This window comes from Macaca mulatta, chromosome 6 (assembly GCF_049350105.2).
Source record: "Macaca mulatta isolate MMU2019108-1 chromosome 6, T2T-MMU8v2.0, whole genome shotgun sequence".
Taxonomy (NCBI): domain Eukaryota; kingdom Metazoa; phylum Chordata; class Mammalia; order Primates; family Cercopithecidae; genus Macaca; species Macaca mulatta.
The window spans coordinates 102,143,627-102,162,469 of record NC_133411.1 but is presented as its reverse complement, the minus strand read 5'-3'; the positions used below and the strand labels follow the sequence as shown (position 1 = coordinate 102,162,469).

General features: G+C 39.6%; 1 protein-coding gene across 2 annotated transcripts in view; it reads right to left on the bottom strand.

Annotated features, from left to right (window-relative positions):
• Positions 1-1,311: 1,311 nt before the first annotated feature.
• RHOBTB3 (Rho related BTB domain containing 3) overlaps positions 1,312-18,843 on the bottom strand; it is a 65,219-nt gene continuing 47,687 nt past the window's right edge. The window contains exons 9-12 of one of the 2 annotated variants that reach the window (XM_015140446.3): positions 17,302-17,475; positions 13,826-13,992; positions 8,862-8,958; positions 1,312-4,590 (exon numbers count right to left, since the gene is read on the bottom strand). In XM_015140446.3, coding sequence (XP_014995932.1) covers positions 4,475-4,590; positions 8,862-8,958; positions 13,826-13,992; positions 17,302-17,475 — 554 coding nt within the window. In that variant the 3' untranslated portion in view covers positions 1,312-4,474. 2 annotated transcript variants of the gene reach the window in all.

Below are 18,843 nucleotides of genomic sequence, written 5' to 3'. Positions count from 1 at the left end.
GGCAAAGACGTCTCCAAGGACTATTTTGTTCATGTTCTGCATCTCCTCAGTGGTCCATCACTTATCACTTTTCCATTCTATGTTCATCAACTCCCCATACACTTGGCCTCGCTGATCACCCTGGTCCTACATGCTGGCTGATACTGGCTACTCCTGACATTGAGCGAACAGTTTCAAGTGTTAGCATGCTTTTCATTTTCATTTGCAAGCTTCCAATTATTGTTCCAACTGAAGCAATCTGGCCTTTTCAGTCCCATGTATTACACAGGTTATGCCAGGCCCTATGCTAGATGGAGGGTTGGGAAGCAGGTCATGAAGAAAATTCAAGACACGGTCCCTGCCCCTCAAGTAATAGCCCAGTAGAGACCACCAATACACAAATACCTAGAAATGCCATAAGCACCTAACAGAGGTATGAACAAAGAGCTAAGGAAAGACACACACAAAAGCAACAAATTCTTTCTGGGAAAGTGACAGAACACAAAAGAGAAATGATATTTAAGACGGGCTTTTCAGGATACGCAGGGGTTTGCAAAGTAGACAGGGAACGGCAACCCACCTCAAGCCATAAGAAGAGTTTAAAGTCTGCCAGTACACAATCTTAATGGACAGTCCAGTGTATCAAGATGGCAGCACCTTTTCTCCCTGCGGGAGGAGTGCTCAGGCAGAAAAGACAGGGCTAAGTCCTAAAAGGCCTCATGGCAAAGAGGACTGTGGAGGTAACTAAAGGCAATAGGGCTCTTCTATGAAGATGTGTGTCCAGATAAGATCTGTGTGAGGAACATAATTCCAAAGGAACTGTGGAGCCCTTCGTGAGTTTAGTAGGCTTTACTGAAAATTTGGGAACCTGCTAGGGAGGAGCCGCATCATTCCATGCACCATCCATTCTCATGGTATGGCTGTCTCATCTCTTTCCCCTCCCTGCCTGGGCTCCTCAGCCCTGGGAAATTCCAGATTCTTTTCCATCTATTATGCAGAGCAGCTTCTCCACTTCCCAAGCCTTGGTCCCAGACAACACTCAAGCCTATAAGGGGCTCACTTCTATGTTTAATTATCAAAGCACTTTTCTAAACAAAGGCAGTTATTTTGCTGAGATAAATTCCGGTCTTGACTGTTAAAGACAATATAAATTTCTTTATCTCATGACACATATGAGCCATCTATAGTATCAGCCACATTCTAAATATTTTATACATAATGAAAATTACCTGTGAAGCATAATTACACTTGAAAAATACAAGGCAGCATTCTCCAAATCATTTCAGTATTTCAACATCCAAGGTAAAATAACCACAGGACGCTTCATCAAACTTGTTTTAAAAAAGGTTTATTTGTTACAAAATGTTAAATACTAAAGCTAAAAACATATAAATTCAGGTCAGGCTATATTAAAATACACACATACCCTTCTTTGCAAAATTATTAAAGGTTGAATTAAACAGATGCTTTAAATAAAATAAAGTACTCTTTGAGGACATTTTTGTCAGATTAACTATAACAGTGTAGTGTAGTTTTTAAAATTGCAGTTGAAAAGTTTAGCTGTCTTGGAAGTCAAATTTATCCAATTGTTCAGACTTCTGTTACTACTCAATATGAAGCCACCATGCTGGCTTGGACGGGATTAATTTCATTCGTGTTATGGAGAGTTCTACATTACAAATCTAGTCTCCTATAATATGAACAGTGAGCAGTCAGAAATACACAAAGGGTTAAATAGGGTAAAGACTCTGGCCAAGAAAGGAAAGGAAAGTTCTACCACAGTGTCTTCTCTAATTAAAATGCCTGGGAAATATATGGAAGCAGAAACCAGCACAAAGCACATACCCATCTAGAAATAATCTTTCAGTTAAAAAACAACACTCAAAACCAGCACTCATTTCTCTAAGATATAAGTATTTTACAATTTCTTGTTATATTGAGTTAAATGTACTGACGAGTCTATATGCAAATGGGTTTAAACACTAATTTGATTTCTCTTCTGACTAGCTCTGGAGAGCCGTGACATCTGGGTGTTGGTGTCACTTACACAGGTGGTAAAGAACTTTCATAACAAAACTACACGCTCCGCACCAACTGGGCACCAGCTTCCAAACCCAACTCCACTTCAGGTCAAACAACCTTAAGGAACTACCTATAGTCTAGTTAAACATTAAATAGTATTTTCAAAATGCCTTTTTTTGCTTTGCAACTTACATTTTTCAATTTCCTAGATTAAAAGTTACTGAGTTTGAACTTTAAATGCCGTATTTTATATAGGTGAGAATATGCTCATGAAAAACAAAAGGCTATTATTGCATTTTAAAAGTCTTAAATGTGAATGAATTTCGAGAAATCTACTACAGTATCTATTTTTTACAATGCTAATCCTTGTCAAATGGGATTTGCCGGTGGTTGATTAACTTAAGTGATTAAAATACAAAAGACATAAAATCAATTTCAGTAATCTTCACTGATACACCCTTATTAAAATCTGCCCAATTAAAATGTTTCCTGGAATATATCTATAGGGAATTTTTAATGTTTCACTTTGGTTTCTTTTTTTTTTTTTTTTTTGAGATGGAGTTTCGCTCATCATCCAGGCTGGAGTGCAGTGGTACGATCTCGGCTCACTACAACATCCACCTCCCGGATTCAAGCGATTTTCCTGCCTCAGCTTCCTGAGTAGCTGGGATTACAGGTGTGTGCCACCACACCCGGCTAATTTTGTATTTTTAGTAGAGACAGGGTTTCACTGTGTTGGCCAGGCTGGTTTTGAACTCCTGACCTCAAGTTATCCACCTGCCTCAGACTCCCAAAATGCTGTTATTACAGGCCTCAGCCACCATGCCTGGCCTAATGTTTCACTTTGGCAGTGTTGGTATACACACAAGGGCTAACGGTATGGGGTCCCAACAATATACTATAAAACCATTTAGTCAAAATTTTGAAAAGTTGGAAAAACTGTGTGTATTCTAAAGTCACTGGAAATTAAAAGAAAAACATATTCCAGTACTGACTTACAGATTAAAATGATGCTGACAATAGACAGTAATCTGTTTTTCCATCTCTAGGTTTGAGTTTCTGATATAATTATTTCTCTATACATGTGATATGAAAGGAAGAAACTATCATTCTGTCCTCTATCCCAGTCCATTCTCCCTCTACATAACAAGCCTTTGACGTATATCTTTTCTTTGAACTTACTGTGTAATCTTAGAGGACAACATTCATGCTACTCTTTATCAAATAATCTTGTAGTCCTTGAGAAGAATTCAAAGAATTTAAGCCACTGACGTCCTAATCTTGGTAAATAACACTAAAAAAAATTCTTGAGCCAACTTCAGTAGCCAATTCTCTACAGAGCATCTTTCTCTGAGAGCATCTTTATATATGTGTATTAAAGTTAGGCTGGTTAGTCACTCTTACCAACCTCCTGGTCTTACAAAATGATCAAGAAAGTATTTGTTCATCTATGATAGAGCAAGAACTGTGACTGTTTTAAAGCTAAGACAACACAACACATTTCTCCCTTGCCAGCCGAGGTGGCAGTGGGGGCCCTGGGTGGTTCAGACCTCCCCAAAGGCGGGAATTTTTACTATGTTCTCTTCCCTCTGGTGAGCCTCCTTCTCTTCCCTTTATATCAGTGCCTCTTTTCTGCTCAGAGAAAGCTGTTTGAGCAAGAAAACATCGGATATTTCCTGCCAGGAAATAGACATAATTTTGAGGGCTCAGCACAAAATGAAATCATGGGACCCTTCTTCAAACATCATTAAGAATTTCCGCTATAGCAGAGCCTTGAACCAAGCGCGGGGTCCTTCTAAGTGTGGGCCCTGTGCTGCTACACAAGTTACATGCTAAGAAAGCCAGCCCTGCCTAGGTTCCCTGCCTACTCAGATTGCCAAAAGGAGACAAAGTGGCTCAGTTGGGTTGTCCAGGTGAAAAGCAGAAGTTTTTTTATGATGATTCAAACACTGTCACCAATTGGGAACCAAGTGGCATTTCACTTTCCAAGGGGCAGGTAAATTACTACTCCTAAAATCTCATGTTGGACTGATTGGTTTTCCCCCAGATTTCTCATCATACAAATAGTTATGCTGGGTCTTTAAATGCCCCTTATTTTAATAGAGCAATTAATCAGACATGATAAAATTTCTGTATTAATCCTATATAATTTTTTTTTTAAATTTAAGCACTTCTTAACTGAGAGGGGTCTAAATATCACTAAAGCAACAGGACATCTTTAAGGGAAAACATAGCTGCAAAACAGCTTTGCATTCTAGAGTGAAAGCCTTAGTTTTAGCCTATGGTATATTTTGTTCCCTTTTTAAGACCACAATGGTAGTTTTTTCCCAAAGAGAACTGATGAACATATTAAGCTATATGGTAATTTTTCTAACACCCACATTGGTTTCAGTCGGAAGAGTTTTACTGGAACCTGGAAGTATCCCATTCTTCATAATAATAAAAAAGAAATGCAGTATATAAAAGCTCCAGGTTACATTACTAAGCAACGACATTTCCGGGAGTGAATATACTTCCTGTATTCCGCAAGCTGCTTCAAGTACATATTCGACGGCCATCTGTGCTTTTCAACAAAACTGCGTTCCTCCACTGAAGTGTTAAGAAAAAGAATGTTAATTGAATGTTTTATTGTGGATCAATTAAGATACCAGCTATTGATTTCCTCTTTAATAGATGAGATTCAAGCTCTGTGATACACCTCCTACCATTCTCGCAAGCTTTCCCAAACAATTTACTACCATTTTGGTTAAATTAGTATCAGGATTTAAGTTATGATGTGACTTACAATTATATACATTTTGTCCACTACTTTGAGTAGTATTTGATTATTTTCCTTTTCTTTTTCTTTTTTTTTTTGAGATGGAGTCTCCCTCTGTCACCCAGGCTGGAGTGCAATGGCATAATCTCAGCTCACTGCAACCTCTGCCTCTATGTTTCAAGCAATTATCCCACCTCAGCCTCCCGAGTAGCTGGGACTACAGGTGTGTGTCACCACACCCAGCTAATTTTTTGTATTTTTAGTAGAGATGGGGTTTCACCTTGTTAGCCAGGATGGTAGATCTCCTGACCTCGTGGTCCGCCCGCCTCAGCCTCCCAAAGTGCTGGGATTACAGGCGTGAGCCACCATATGCCTGGCTTTTCTTTTTCAATAAAATGTTTGTTTTTCCTGGACATGACAGATTTTTTTTTTTTTCAATTTATAATACTTAGTTTTCTTTGTAGCTAACTTAGTCTTCCAAAATCCTTCAAGTCCTCTCAGTTGTGCTTCCCACCCAGCCAGTCATCAGATAAGCTGTTCTTTCCTGTTGCTGTTGCCCTGCCTGCTTTCTGGACCTGCTTCCTGCCTTGGAATTGGATCCCCCCATTCTTGAACTCCAGGTGCTTCGCTTTGTTCATTCTCTAGTTTTGGTGAAGCACAACTGTCAGAGGCATTTGAACCACAGCAACTGCATCTTGAATAGGGGCTGGGGACAATGAGGCTGAAACCTACTGGGCTGCATTCCCAGACAGTTAGGCATTCTAGGTTACAGAATGAGATAAGAGATCGACACAAGATACAGATCATAAAGACCTTGCTGGAGATCAGGCACGATGGCTCATGTCTGTAATCCCACCACTTTGGGAGGCCGAGGTGGGCGGATTATTTGAGGTCAGGAGTTCGAGACCAGCCTGGCCAACATGGTAAAACCCCGTCTCTACCAAAAAAAAAAAAAAAAATTAGCTGGGTGTGGTGGCGCACGCCTATAATCCCAGCTACTGAGGAGGATGAGGCAGGAGAATTGCTTGATTCTCCATCTACTGTTTAACCTCATCTATTATAATTCAGATTAATAAGGTCTTGATTCAGGCTGCAGGATCATACAAACTAGCTGCTCAGCTCTAAGTTTCAACAGGAAGCAAAGGTAATATGAGGCTACTCCTCAGTAAATATCAAAAACCAGAGAAAAGTTATTACAGATGAGCTCTGGCAGCCAGCAAAACAAAACAAAACAAACAATCCCATAACACAAAACACATAATATTGAGCTAAATTAAACTGTGAGAATAATGAATCCATAAATGCCAAGGGTAACATATTCCTGTGCACTGCTGTTTGTGTTCATGAGTCCAGTATATAGAAACCTAATATTTAATGACGTTTTAACTGGGTTCTGATGTATCTGTGCCTGTACTGACATGACATCTTTTCCAGTCTCACTTTTTGATTTCTAAACACGTCTAAAAATGAAAAATTCTCAGTCAACAGAAAACAAGTTGTAGAATTCCAATAATAATTTGAGAACTTTTGAAACTGAAGATGGGCAGTTCTATAAGGAAGCTGTAGAGTGACTGTGACAAGAACCATTCCCAACTTCAAGTCACCGTGTGCAGCAGGCCAAGTGTAAAGCACTGGAGAGAAGTGACTGTGACCCTCTGGAGAGGGCATACTCCTTTAGGTGGGCCGCCAGTGCCAAGCCACATGTTGCCACTAGGAAGATGGGCCTGGGGTAGCCAGATCTTCCAATTTTTCAAAAGAAGTCATAAATATGGTATTTTTAAATACTAGCACTATATATTTTTAACTGTGGGGTCCAAATAAAACACATTGGCAGGCTACACCTAAACCATAGACAGCCAGTGAGTAACTACTGATTTAGACAATTAAATTCTCCCTTATCCAAAAGGTGCTTTTTTCTTCTGCCCAAGAGGATAACACCTCATAGCAGGTCCCTGGACAGGAAGAGGCACTGCAGAATGAGAGTTCTCATGATTCCCTTTTAATTCCCATCAAAGGAACAGAAGGCAACATCGACACAGCCTGTCCTCCTTAGCCTGCCACCTCACATCGCACTGGAAGCGCTGCTTTGCACCATGCCAGATGTCCTAACATACTTTATAGGCAATTGAGGAATACCATATAATGAAAATTCATAACTAAAAGGATTTATAGAGCATCTTTCTCCCAAGGTTGTAATGGTACTCCATATATACCACATATCTATACAAGATAGTAAGTAGAAAATAATCTTATTCTTCTTTTACAAATAAGAGTGACCTAAGGTAGCATGATGAAAGTGGATCCAGGACCAAAGTGCAATTCATTTAACTTTTAGCTAGCTTCTTAAATAACTATAGAAGCAGCTACTTAAAGAATAACTGGACGGGGCGTGGTGGCTCACACCTGTAATCCCAGCACTTTGGGAGGCCGAGGTGGGCAGATCACAAGGTCAGGAGATCGAGACCATCCTGGCTAACATGGTGAAACCCCGTCTGTACGAAAAATACAAAAAAAAATTAGCTGTGCGTGGTGGCGGGCGCCTGTAGTCCCAGCTACTCGGGAGGCTGAGGCAGGAGAATGGCGTGAGCCAGGGAGGTGGAGCTTGCAGTGAGCCGAGATGGCACCAGTGCACTCCAGCCTGGACAACAGAGCAAGACTCTGTCTCAAAAAAAAAAAAAAAAAAAAGAATAACTGTAGAAGAATGTTCCTACTGACAGCAAGCATACACAAGCCTTATCTTTTTATGAACCGACTTTGTTTTTTCCTTGCACAAAGTATCTAGCTAATTAATACCTGTTGTTTTGTTTTGATGTGATTATGCTTCTCTACTGTACTAATAGTTGACTTATGTAAGGAGGCTCCCAATAGACATATAATGTTTGCTGACTGGCTGAATACATCTCCTAAAAACTGATTGTGTGTTCCTGGGTTTCCTTTAACTGTACAACAAGTAGCTGAATACAAACAAGAGATTTTTACTTTTTTTTTCTTTTAGAGACAGGGGTCTCGTTATGTTGCTCAGGCTGGACTCAAACTCCTGGGTTCAAGTGATCCTTCAGCCTCAGCCTCCCAAGTTGGCTGGGATTACACTGAGGTAGAATCACCATCTTGACCGTATGATTTTTATATCTTTTACCAGCAAAGTCTTTTTTAGGATGTATAATTTTAGGTAGAACTCAAGATATGAAACAGATAAAGTGGAAGTACTCTGACTGAAGAAGGAAGGGAAGAGTCCAAGAGCTTACATTTTAGCGTTCTCTTTCCCTTTCCCTTACTCCCTCTCTCTCTTCTCCTCACCCACTCCCTACCTTCTGCCCCCCACCCTAGAAGTCACTTCAGTTATCTCCACGGAGATTTGTTTGTCCAGAGTGTGAAACTCCTCGAAAAGGTAATCTTTCACTTCCTTTTCTTTTTAGCTCAAATTTTCCTTGAGTCTATGCTAGAAAATAACATGAGCAAACCATTGCATCTAAACTGTCTATTCTGTCAACTATTATATTTTCATTTTTTTCTTTTTATGCAGTACTCAGGAGTTCGCACTTTGGTTTTAATCTTTATAATTTACCTTAGAAAGCATATTACATGTACTCTCAGTAAGTTTCACAACATTCTTTTATATATGAAAAACCATTATTGCAAATATAATGGACTCCCATATAGATATACTCAGTAAATACAGATATCCAGTACAATAAAGCTATATATCATATAGTTAACAAGAGTTAAATTTTTAAATCTGTACTGTCTAAACTTTGCTACTAACTTAGGTAGTTACAACTAAGGTATCATTTTTCACAAGCAAATGCCACCTGAGGACACATTTTGTCACCTTATCTATTTCAGGGAAAGAAAATGTGTTTAAAAATGGATAGGAGCTATAAAATAATCATTAGAAAACTTCTTGTGTAACACAGGTTAAGCCGCTTATGTAACACAGGTGACTATAAATTGTTTCCATAATTACCACACTGCATAATTTGTAAGAAATTTATTACATTGACTATTCTTATTTTGCTAAAAGCACTACTTCTACAACTTATGTCTCAAATCTAAGAACAAAGAACATAAAGTTTTCTTTTCAAAATAGAAATTGGCAATCTACCTGAAAGATCCTGAAATTCAGGCTTCTGACTGAAGATGAGGTAGTTAGTAGCAATGAAATGAAGTAGCCAGGTTGAAAGGCAATCAGAGTGGTGAAACTGCAAGAAAAATGAAAAGTGAAACAACATTGCACATAATGGCCACCAGTGTGATGATCAGATCAAGAGAACGGCCTGGGAGCAATCACGGAGAGCTCATATTCATGTTTCATGTGCCTTTACCTGATGCAGCTTTCAGTCTACTGTGACAGCAGACAGGATGAGGGAGCACTATTAACAGATAATGTTAAAAGTACATTCTTGGAAGAAGCCAAACCAACAGCGAACAACAATCTATGGCTGCCGGAGTGGCCAAACATCTTTAAGCAATGCATGGCTGCATCTGTTTGAGGTTCTTGACGATTTAATTTAAGCTTTTAATCTAAAGCCACGGACGTCACTAACTGCACCTGTATCTGTGTAGCAGATGATGGTGAGCAATGTTGAAACAAGTTCACCTGAGGAGCAAGTCAAAACATATTTTGAGGAGGAAACACCATCGGTCGAAGGCCTGGGTTTCAATGTGTAAATGTTTCTAAGAGAAAGCTGTGTCGAAATATTTGCTTCTAATGAGATGTACAGTAAACTGAGCAGGATTTCCAGCTCCATTCTCCTCATTCGGAGTTCCAACAGCTGCTAATGGAGGGAAAACTCCAAGCAAGCAGGCCACCGACATCATCACCTTGGTGTCCATGCACTGACACTCACTGATCCATCCAACCACCAACACAGATGACAGTAACTTGCTGGCAGGCGACTTGGGTACATGAGTATAGAACTCTTTTTTTATTATTATTGTGGTACAATATGTATTACACAAAATGTACCATTTTAACAATTCTTAAGTGTACAGTTAAGTGTCATTAATAAGTACATACACATGGTGGGGCAACCCAACACCACTATCCATTTCCAGACCTTTTCTATCACCCCAAAATGAAACTCTGTACCATTAAACAGTTTTCTCCCTATCCCTACCAGGTCCTAGCACCCACTGCTTTACTTTCTGTCTCTGTGAATTTCACTATTCTAGGTACCTCATATAAGGGAAATTGTAAAATATTTGTCCTTTTATGATTGGCTCATTTATGGTAATATTTTTCATCCATGTTGTAGCAGATATCAAAATTTCATTCCTTCTTAAGGCTGAATAATATCCCATTGTACATATATACCACATTTTGTTTATCTCTTCACCTGTCAATGGACGTTCAGGTTGCCTCTACCTTTTGGCTAAATATAGCTCTTCTAAGGAGATGCAAAAATATTAAGTAAGCAACAAGTAATGCTAAATTGAAGAGTGATTAGTAATCTCATACCTTAATGAAAAAAACTCAAGGATTTGCTTTTTTTTTTTTTTTTTTTTTTAAAGCTGTATAGTGTGAGAGTACTTAAACACATATATTCACAGGTCCCTGTTATTTTCATTACATAAAATCAGAATTTTTGAACTGGAAATAACTTTATAGTTTATCTAATCCCACATAACATTTTAACAGTTTTTTCTCCCCTTATCTTTTAGCAGATGAATGTGTGCAATCTCAAGGGAACAGAGTAAGACCCTTCAGCTTTTTAAAGCCACCACTACTATTAGATGATTAACCCAGAGCAGATAACAAAACACCAGGAAGTTAGGACATTGCCTTAAGGGCTGTGATTGAGAAGGAAAAGGGAGGTCACAGAAATAAACAGCTGGCCACAAAAGCATGCTTAAAAATGAAGAATTTTCTTTTTGAACAAGATTTAAGGTACTTTTAAGATATTACAATTGTGGACTCTTTTGCAAACAGTCCACACTCAATTTTTAAATTTGTTTTTATCCCTAATATTAAATACAGGTGATCGTAAGACTTGATTATGAGAGAAATGAAGTCCAAAATGGTTAAGGAGATAGTAGGAGAAGACCTAGAGGCTTTAGATACATTCTCTTCTACAAACAGAAGTGTTGATGAATGAATTCGTCTCAGCTTGGAGGCAAGTATTCAGCTGTCACAGATCTGGAATCTGCCCCATCATGTGGCTCCATTTTAGCAATGTGGATGGAAGATAAAAGTTGTCATGCTTTTGTAACTCTTTTGCAAAGAGTCCACAATTATAGTATCTTAAATCTTATTATATTATCCAAAAATATCTTAAATACAGTAGGATGGATGACACAACTGAAGAAGCTTTCTGCTTCCAGGAATGAAAGAATTGAGGAATGAGGAATTGGTAGCACATGTAGAGGTTTGGGAAGTAGATTTCAACACAGCAGTCCTAGCTAATGTACAGACCTGGCCCAGATTCATAATCTAGGGCCTCTGTAACAGGAATGGAATATGTCTCACTGTAAAAACTAGGTTTTAGAAGGATATGTGTTGATGTAAGAAAATGGGTTCAAACTGAAATAAGCAACAGAATTGTTAAAAAGGCATTAAAAAGCCATAAGCCAAAAGCAATAGAACGTAACAGCTACAAGGAGAATGTGGAGAAAACACCCATAAACTCAAAAGAAAGTACACAGAAACTCTCAGAAATACAACTTGTAGCTTCAGGTAGTCAAATATTAATATATAGATTATAAATAAGAAAATGCATTAAAATTTTTAATACGAGAATAAATACAACTTCATAGGAATCACCAAAGTTTAAACAGATAGGGTTTAAACAGGAGTAGACATAAGGAATCTGCATCTCAACTCTTGAATTTTAAGAGTCCTCCTTGATGGAAACCTGAAGGTAAATCATGGTAGAGATCTGAGAGAGGTTAGGGGAAAACGGACAGAGAAGTGAGAGAATACCCACACTGCTCATCTATCTAAGAAAGTATGAAAGATGTTTCCTGACACACAGTACAGAACTGGCAGAGTGATCAGAAATTTTGATTATTTGGAGAGCTACTGGGAGTCTAATTCTGCTAAAAGACAATTTCACTCCTAAAAGTCATAGAAATGGCAAGAGAAAAGTTAACCAAATTCTGACCAACAGGGTGAACTGGCTGCTGAAGTGAAACCTCAAACTAGGAACTTCAAAGAAAACTTGGGAAGAAAACTTCTGTTTTCTGGAATTCACAACTACCAAATTAGGAACCACTGGGAAAAGAATAAAGGAAAACTGGTAAATTTAGGCGTAATCTTAGAAAATAAAAAGTCTTCAGAAACCAAATTCAAAATGAGCTGGTATCTTAGATTGTTTTAAAGTCAAGGGGAAAAGATAAAGATAATCACAGAGTCAGAAACCACAGAATCAGGGAAAACAACTGAAGAATTTCTGACAGTGCAATCAAAAATGATTCTGATGAGGAACCAAATGTAGGGGGGCAGAGAGGAGAGACACCTCAAGAAATCAATGGGACCACACGGGAAGTTCTCTTATACATAAATGATTTAAGAGGATACTAAAAGATAAGGAAAAAGAAACTTGTGTCCAATTTTTTAAAAAGTATGAACAACTTGTTAGAATAGTATGAAAATGATACATCAAAAATGAACTGAGATTGTGAAACTAGTAGAAAGAATTTAAAAACTTGTAAACTAAATTTGGAGGGGAGCTATTTATTTATCATGAGATGAATGTAAATATATTACAAAGAGAGATCAGTGTTACTCAATTTTTAAATTTGTTTTTAGCCCTAATATTAAATACAAGTGATCATAAGACTTGATTATGAGAGAAATGAAGTCCAAAATAGTTAAGGAGATAGTAGGAGAAGACCTAAATGCTTTAAATAAATTCCCTTCTATAAACAGAAGTGTTGATGAATGAATTCATCTCAGCTTGGAGGCAAGCATTCAGCTGTCACAGATCCGGAATTTGCCCCATCATGTGGCTCCATTTTAGCAATGTAGATGGAGACAAAAGCTGTCATGCTTTTGTAACCCTGGATGTCAAAGTTGATAGGTATAGATATGTTGGATGCCAGATAATATTTCAAGAATTACTGACACTCTGTAGTGACTGAACAAATATATTCCTGTGGAAAAAACCTAGAGGGCTCAGCTTACCACAAGTTGAGTACACAAGAGTATGCCATAACCACCACAAGTCCTGAAACTGTCTGGGGCAGTGGATGGAATGGCAGAATGGCCAACGGTAGGATGGCCCATCTGAATAAGCTTTCTGCTTCCAGGAATGAAAGAAAGTGCGAATGAGGATTTGGCAGGTTTTTGACTGTGAGCACATCTGGGGCTTTGGGAAGTAGATTTCAACACAGTAGCCCTAGTTTATTTACAGACCTGGCTCCAATTCATAATTTAGGGTCTCTGTAACTGCAGTTACTTAAAATTAACTTAATTATGTAACCCCCCGACCCCCGTTCTCTAAAATCAGTAATGACACAATTATTGAAAACAAAAGACTCTGAGCTTACAAGAGGCCCAGAAGCAGCATGTATATATACAGCAGTGATTGCTAATACAGTGAGACATGAAAACAAAAGGCATTCTGCAAGGATAAATGAGGCACACCAGTATCTCCTACATACAACTGAAACTTCAAAACATGTTCATTATATGATGAAAAAATGAAGAAGTAAATGAGTTTAACTTAACCATCGCTATCAGTATATATGGGCCAATTCTGTCATTTTCCTTTTAGGAACCTGAAGATGTGATTGTTTGGGGAAATTAAATGTAAATTCTATTTCCTACAATGCCTATGTGACACAGTATAGCACCACATTCAAATGACTTTGCTACGGGCCACTATTTAGTTTAAAAAATTCCATGTCTGGACATTTTGCCTCCTTATAAAGGGACTGCGCACAAACCCTAATGCTTCAAAATTATCTAGCCAGATAAACTGTTGTGAAGGCACTTTAGCCTCATTCGCCAAACTTCCAAACTAAGACTAGTATTAATGTATGATTAAAAAGGAGAAATTTTAAAATAGTATAATTTAAAAACTATTTTATAAAAAATTAGGCTGTCAGATACACAGAGTCAATTACCTTGGCCTTTTTGAGCAGGTCAACTATATCAAGGTTCATGGATGCCAGTTCCCTGCTTGGCATGCTCTGCAGCTGGGTAATGATGAACAGCTCACAGATGTGCTGCAGTCTGGACACTTGGTACATCTCGGCACAGATCAGGAGACACATGGCCTGGAATATGCCAGCTGATGAGAAAAGGGACATGAGAGAAAATGGATGATAAAACCGTTTCTTTAATGACCTACACACACACACACACACACACACACACACACACACAAAAACAACAATTAAAAAAACATGCTGGCCGTATCATCTGCCATAGAATAGAATACTTAGAAAAAGCCTCAAGGGAGCCAGCATTCTGCACGTTTACTCCATTTTATCTTTTTTTCTTTTTTTTTTTTGTAGAGACAGGTCTCACTATGTTGCCCAGGTTGGTCTTGAACTCCTGAGCTCAAATGATCCTCCCACCTTGGCCTCCCAAAGTGCTGGGATTACATATGTGAGCCATCACACCCAGCCTATTATTCCATTTTAAAAAGAAGGCCAGGCTCAGTGGTTCACGCCTGTAATCCCAGCACTTTGGGAGGCCGAGGTGGGCAGATCATGAGGTCGAGATCAAGACCATTCTGGCCAACATGGTGAAACCCTGTCTCTACTAAAAATACAAAAAAATTAGCCAGGTGTGGTGGCGGGTTCCTGTAGTCCCAGCTACTAGGGAGGCTGAGGCAGGAGAATCACTAGAACCTGGGAGGCGAAGGTCGCAGTGAGCAGACATTGTGCCACTGCACTGCAGCCTGGGTGACAGAGCGATACTCCATCTCAAGAAAATAAAAATAAAAATAAAAATAAAATAAAATAATAAAAAGAATCCATTTTTAAGCCATCATACTCAGAAGGGAACCTATTCTTCTTCTTTTTTGTTTTTTAATTCTTCAGAAAAGGTGACTCTATAATTGCCCTTAAAAATTAATTCCAGGACTAGATCTTTGCCATTTTTTTTTCTTGACTTTAGTCTTCAGGGTGGTTGGTTGGTTTGTTGTTTTGCTTTTATTGTGATAAAATAAACATAACATGAAATTTACCATTTTAGCCTTTTTTTTTTTTTTTTGAGACGGAGTCTTGCTCTGTTGCCCAGGCTGGAGTGCAGTGGCGCGATCTTGGCTCACTGCAAGCTCCGCCTCCCAGGTTCACACCACTCTCCTGCCTCAGCCTCCCGGGTAGCTGGAACTACAGGCGCCCGCCATCATGCCCAGCTAATTTTTTTGTATTCTTAGTAAAGACAGGGTTTCACCGTGTTAGCCAGGATGGTCTCGATCTCCTGACCTTGTGATCCACCCGCCTCGGCCTCCCAAAGTGCTAGGATTGCAGGCATGAGCCACCACACCCGGCCCATTTTAACCATTTTTAAGTATATGATTCATTGGCATGAAGCATATTCACACTGCTGTGCAGTCATCACCACCACTATCTCCAGAACATGTTTCTTCTTCCCAAACTGAAACTCTGTACCCATTAAACACTAACTCCCTGTTTTCCCCTTTCCCCAGCCCCTGGCAACCACCCAATTCAATACTTCCCTAGAAATCTGGTTTTTCATGTAATTCTCGTTCTTATCCTACCTTACATTCTTACATTTCTTACATTCTTTTGTAGCTATGGAACCAGGAACACTGTGTATGGTGAATATTTAACATAATAACATTACCTGTCTTCTGTGATCTTCCCAATGCATAGATTCCAGTATCTGGCTTTAACTTTTCGATTATTCATTGTGACTCATTTTTCCCTAACACATTTTTGCCAATTTAAAACAAATCCTATCATTATTACTGCTTTCCTCTGTATTTTTTTCTAATTAGCAAAAGGTAAAACTTAATATTAGCAGTTTCAATTACTTGAGTGAGAGGATGACTGAAAATCAGATATTCCTATTATTTCAAATCTGGTCAATTTTAAAATTTAATATACAAATTTGCCAACAATGAAATAATAATAAGTTTTATTTCCAAAAAGAACCAATGCTTTCACTTTTATTAGGCAAAAATAATAAGTCAGTCTTTTTTTGAGACGGAGTCTCACTGTGTCACCCAGGCTGGAGTGTGGTGGCACCATCTTGGCTCACTGCAACCACCGCCTCGCAGGTTCAGGCGATTCTCCTGCCTCTGCCTCCCGCGTAGCTGGGATTACAGGCGCATGTCGCGACACCCAGCTAATTTTTGTATTTTTAGTAGAGACGGGGTTTCACCATGTTAGTCAGGCTGTTCTTGAACTCCTGACTTCAGGTGATCCGCTCGTCTCAGCCTTCCAAAGTGCTGGGATTACAGGCATGAGCCACCGCACCTGGCGATAAGTCAGTCTTTAACACTGACAGAAACAACTGCAACTGGCTCCAAAATACTCTACAGCAAGCTGCAAGACCAGAATTAATTTAATCAAAACAAATAAATTTGCTTCTTTTTGAACTAAAATCTTTCACTAGAGGGCTCATGACTTGTTTAAAACTTATTTCAATACCTAATGTAAGAAACCTTTCCATTCTAAAAATTAAAGCAGTGAATCTGAAGAGAGGTCTGGCCTAAATGTGCGTGTGCTTTTTATTTTTATTAGGGTGCTTGACCAGATTTTCTAATCAAGGTCTCAGGCTCCAGAACTGAGCTCCACGGGGCCGAATCTAGTTGTGCTTGTGATGGGAGCCCCCTGGTGGCCAAAGGCTGAAGACTACTCACAGAGGGCTTCCCTGCCAGCATCCCAAGCAAGGCTCCAGGCCTGTAGAAAAAATTTTGCTATTTCTTCAAGCGCCTCCAGCTAGAAGAACCCTGCTGGATCTGTTCCAACCTAGAGCTGCCACAGATGTTTGGTTCCTGGTCAAAGACAGTCCTTGGTCAGTGAATTTGGAAATGAATCCTATAGTCCACTGGGCATTCTAAACATCTCAAGAAAAGTTTTCAGAGAAGTCAGTCTGAGGAGTTTCTGACTTTAGCAGAAGTCGGAAGGAGGCCTTTACAAATCCCACATCCTCTGGGCCAGAGAGAAGACCAAAACAGTCTCAGAATATTGAAAGTCCTTAAAAGTGACCCAATCAGAAGTCACAGCCATCAAAGCAGTTGCACAACCCTCCTCTTCTTGTGGACGAGACAGTGCTTCAAGTAACAACCTGCCCCAATCTCTAGAATTACAGTAGCCATGGGTACCACAAGACACCTTCATTTCCGGGTGCCTACAGTGATCCCCATGCTGTAGGTGCTGGCTGGGACATGTGAACTTGGGCCGGCATTGGAGATCCATAAAAGGCACCCAATCACTGAACCTCCACTTGAACTGAATGAAAATTCGTTGTTGTTCCAGCACCACCTCTAACTGCTTAGTACATTCCATGATGTCAACTAATAAATCTTAAATGAAAATAGATTTCACAGAATGCAATTTAACAAAATGAGTGGCAAGGAAAGAAAGAATTATAAGATACTACCAACATTTATATTGCTAACCTGGGCAGCAGGAGTCTGTGTACAGGTATTCTAAAAATGACAAGAAAGTCTCTTTGGAAACACCATAAACGGGAATCAGGACACTCTTTGCTTCCATGTAATTACCATTAAACATGGCTGCCATCACTTCACAACGGGCCACCAGGATGGCCCTGTGGGCTGGCACTGTCGTACCTGAAAGGTTCAAAAGGGAAACAAGAAATAAGTGAGATAAGCCCGCAGGGTTATTCCAGCAATTTTCCTTCTAAGTAGACTACTACATTAGGGACAGCTAGGCTGATATGCAGAATCTAAATTTGGGAGTGATAAGTACCATTAATCCAGAAACTTCTTAATTTTAAAGGGAGCAATAAAGAAAGTTCAGATGTTGACCTTGAAACCAACAATTTGCAAGTCAGACAACTATTTGTCACTTGGTTTGTATTTCCAGAAATAGAAACACTGAAATGAAATATTTTGCTTCATATTTTTATAATGAAACATCAATCCTTTCTAATTGGCTTGAAATATTAATAATACCACCCGTGCCCATGTGCTTCCCAAGAAAACAACCCTACTACCCTTCTGGGCCTGACGCACAGAACCATCTTGGCCACGCTTCCCCTTATCTGAAATGGGAAACTGTAAGAAGTAAACCATAAGCAGTCCACACACCACAGTAGGAACAGCAAGAGGATCTCTCGTGGAGCCAATGACAGCATTTCAGACTTAATGAAAATCTGGAAGAGGGTGACCTTAATCCCTGCAGTCTCCCGAGCACACTACTTCCCCAGGCAACCATTCTGTCTCACACGAACAATGCTTGCTGCTGGGAGAGCCAGCGCTACATTGAATTTTGAGGGCCCTCTCAGCCCATACTGCTCACTGAACACACTGAACTGAACTGACTCTTTAGGAAAAGCTTGCTAGGCTTTCTAGCTACTGCTGCACCACACAAAGGCAGCGCTGGATAGGGCCACAGGTGGCCAGGGCTCTCCACTTACACCACCTTAGGAAACCACCAATACACACTGCCAGTCTTCAGTTCAGCCTGGATCACTTCAACAGATTATTACTGAGCATCAGCATGTGCCAATCACTGCATTTGGAATTGAAGATACAAAGAGGAGGAAGACAAAGCTACCTCTGCTTTGGAGCAGTTTTTACTTTCGTGGAAGACACCACAGCCAGTGTGGGTGACAAAGCTGTCGCATTCCAGAAAGTAACTCTCCAACCAAACCAAACGACTCAGCCCTGCCCAAGAGTTTACCTACATATCTCTAAAATCTAGTACTTATCAGGGTTATATAGTCTTCTCTAAAGCATTTACAATTATTGGGTTCTTCATCCCTTTTAAATCCAAGCAAACCATTTCCTGACTCAGGAAAGAAGAAAAAGAGTTACATCTAAGCCCAGTGGCTTTTTCCAAAGCCAATAATCACTCAGGATCTACAAGCAACACCTGGCACTGCCAGCTTTGCGTCTACTGCTTGGCACTGCGATTTGCACAGCTACAACTACCCGAGGAGCAGGGAAGTAACTTGTGAAGCCCTCCCACCCAGT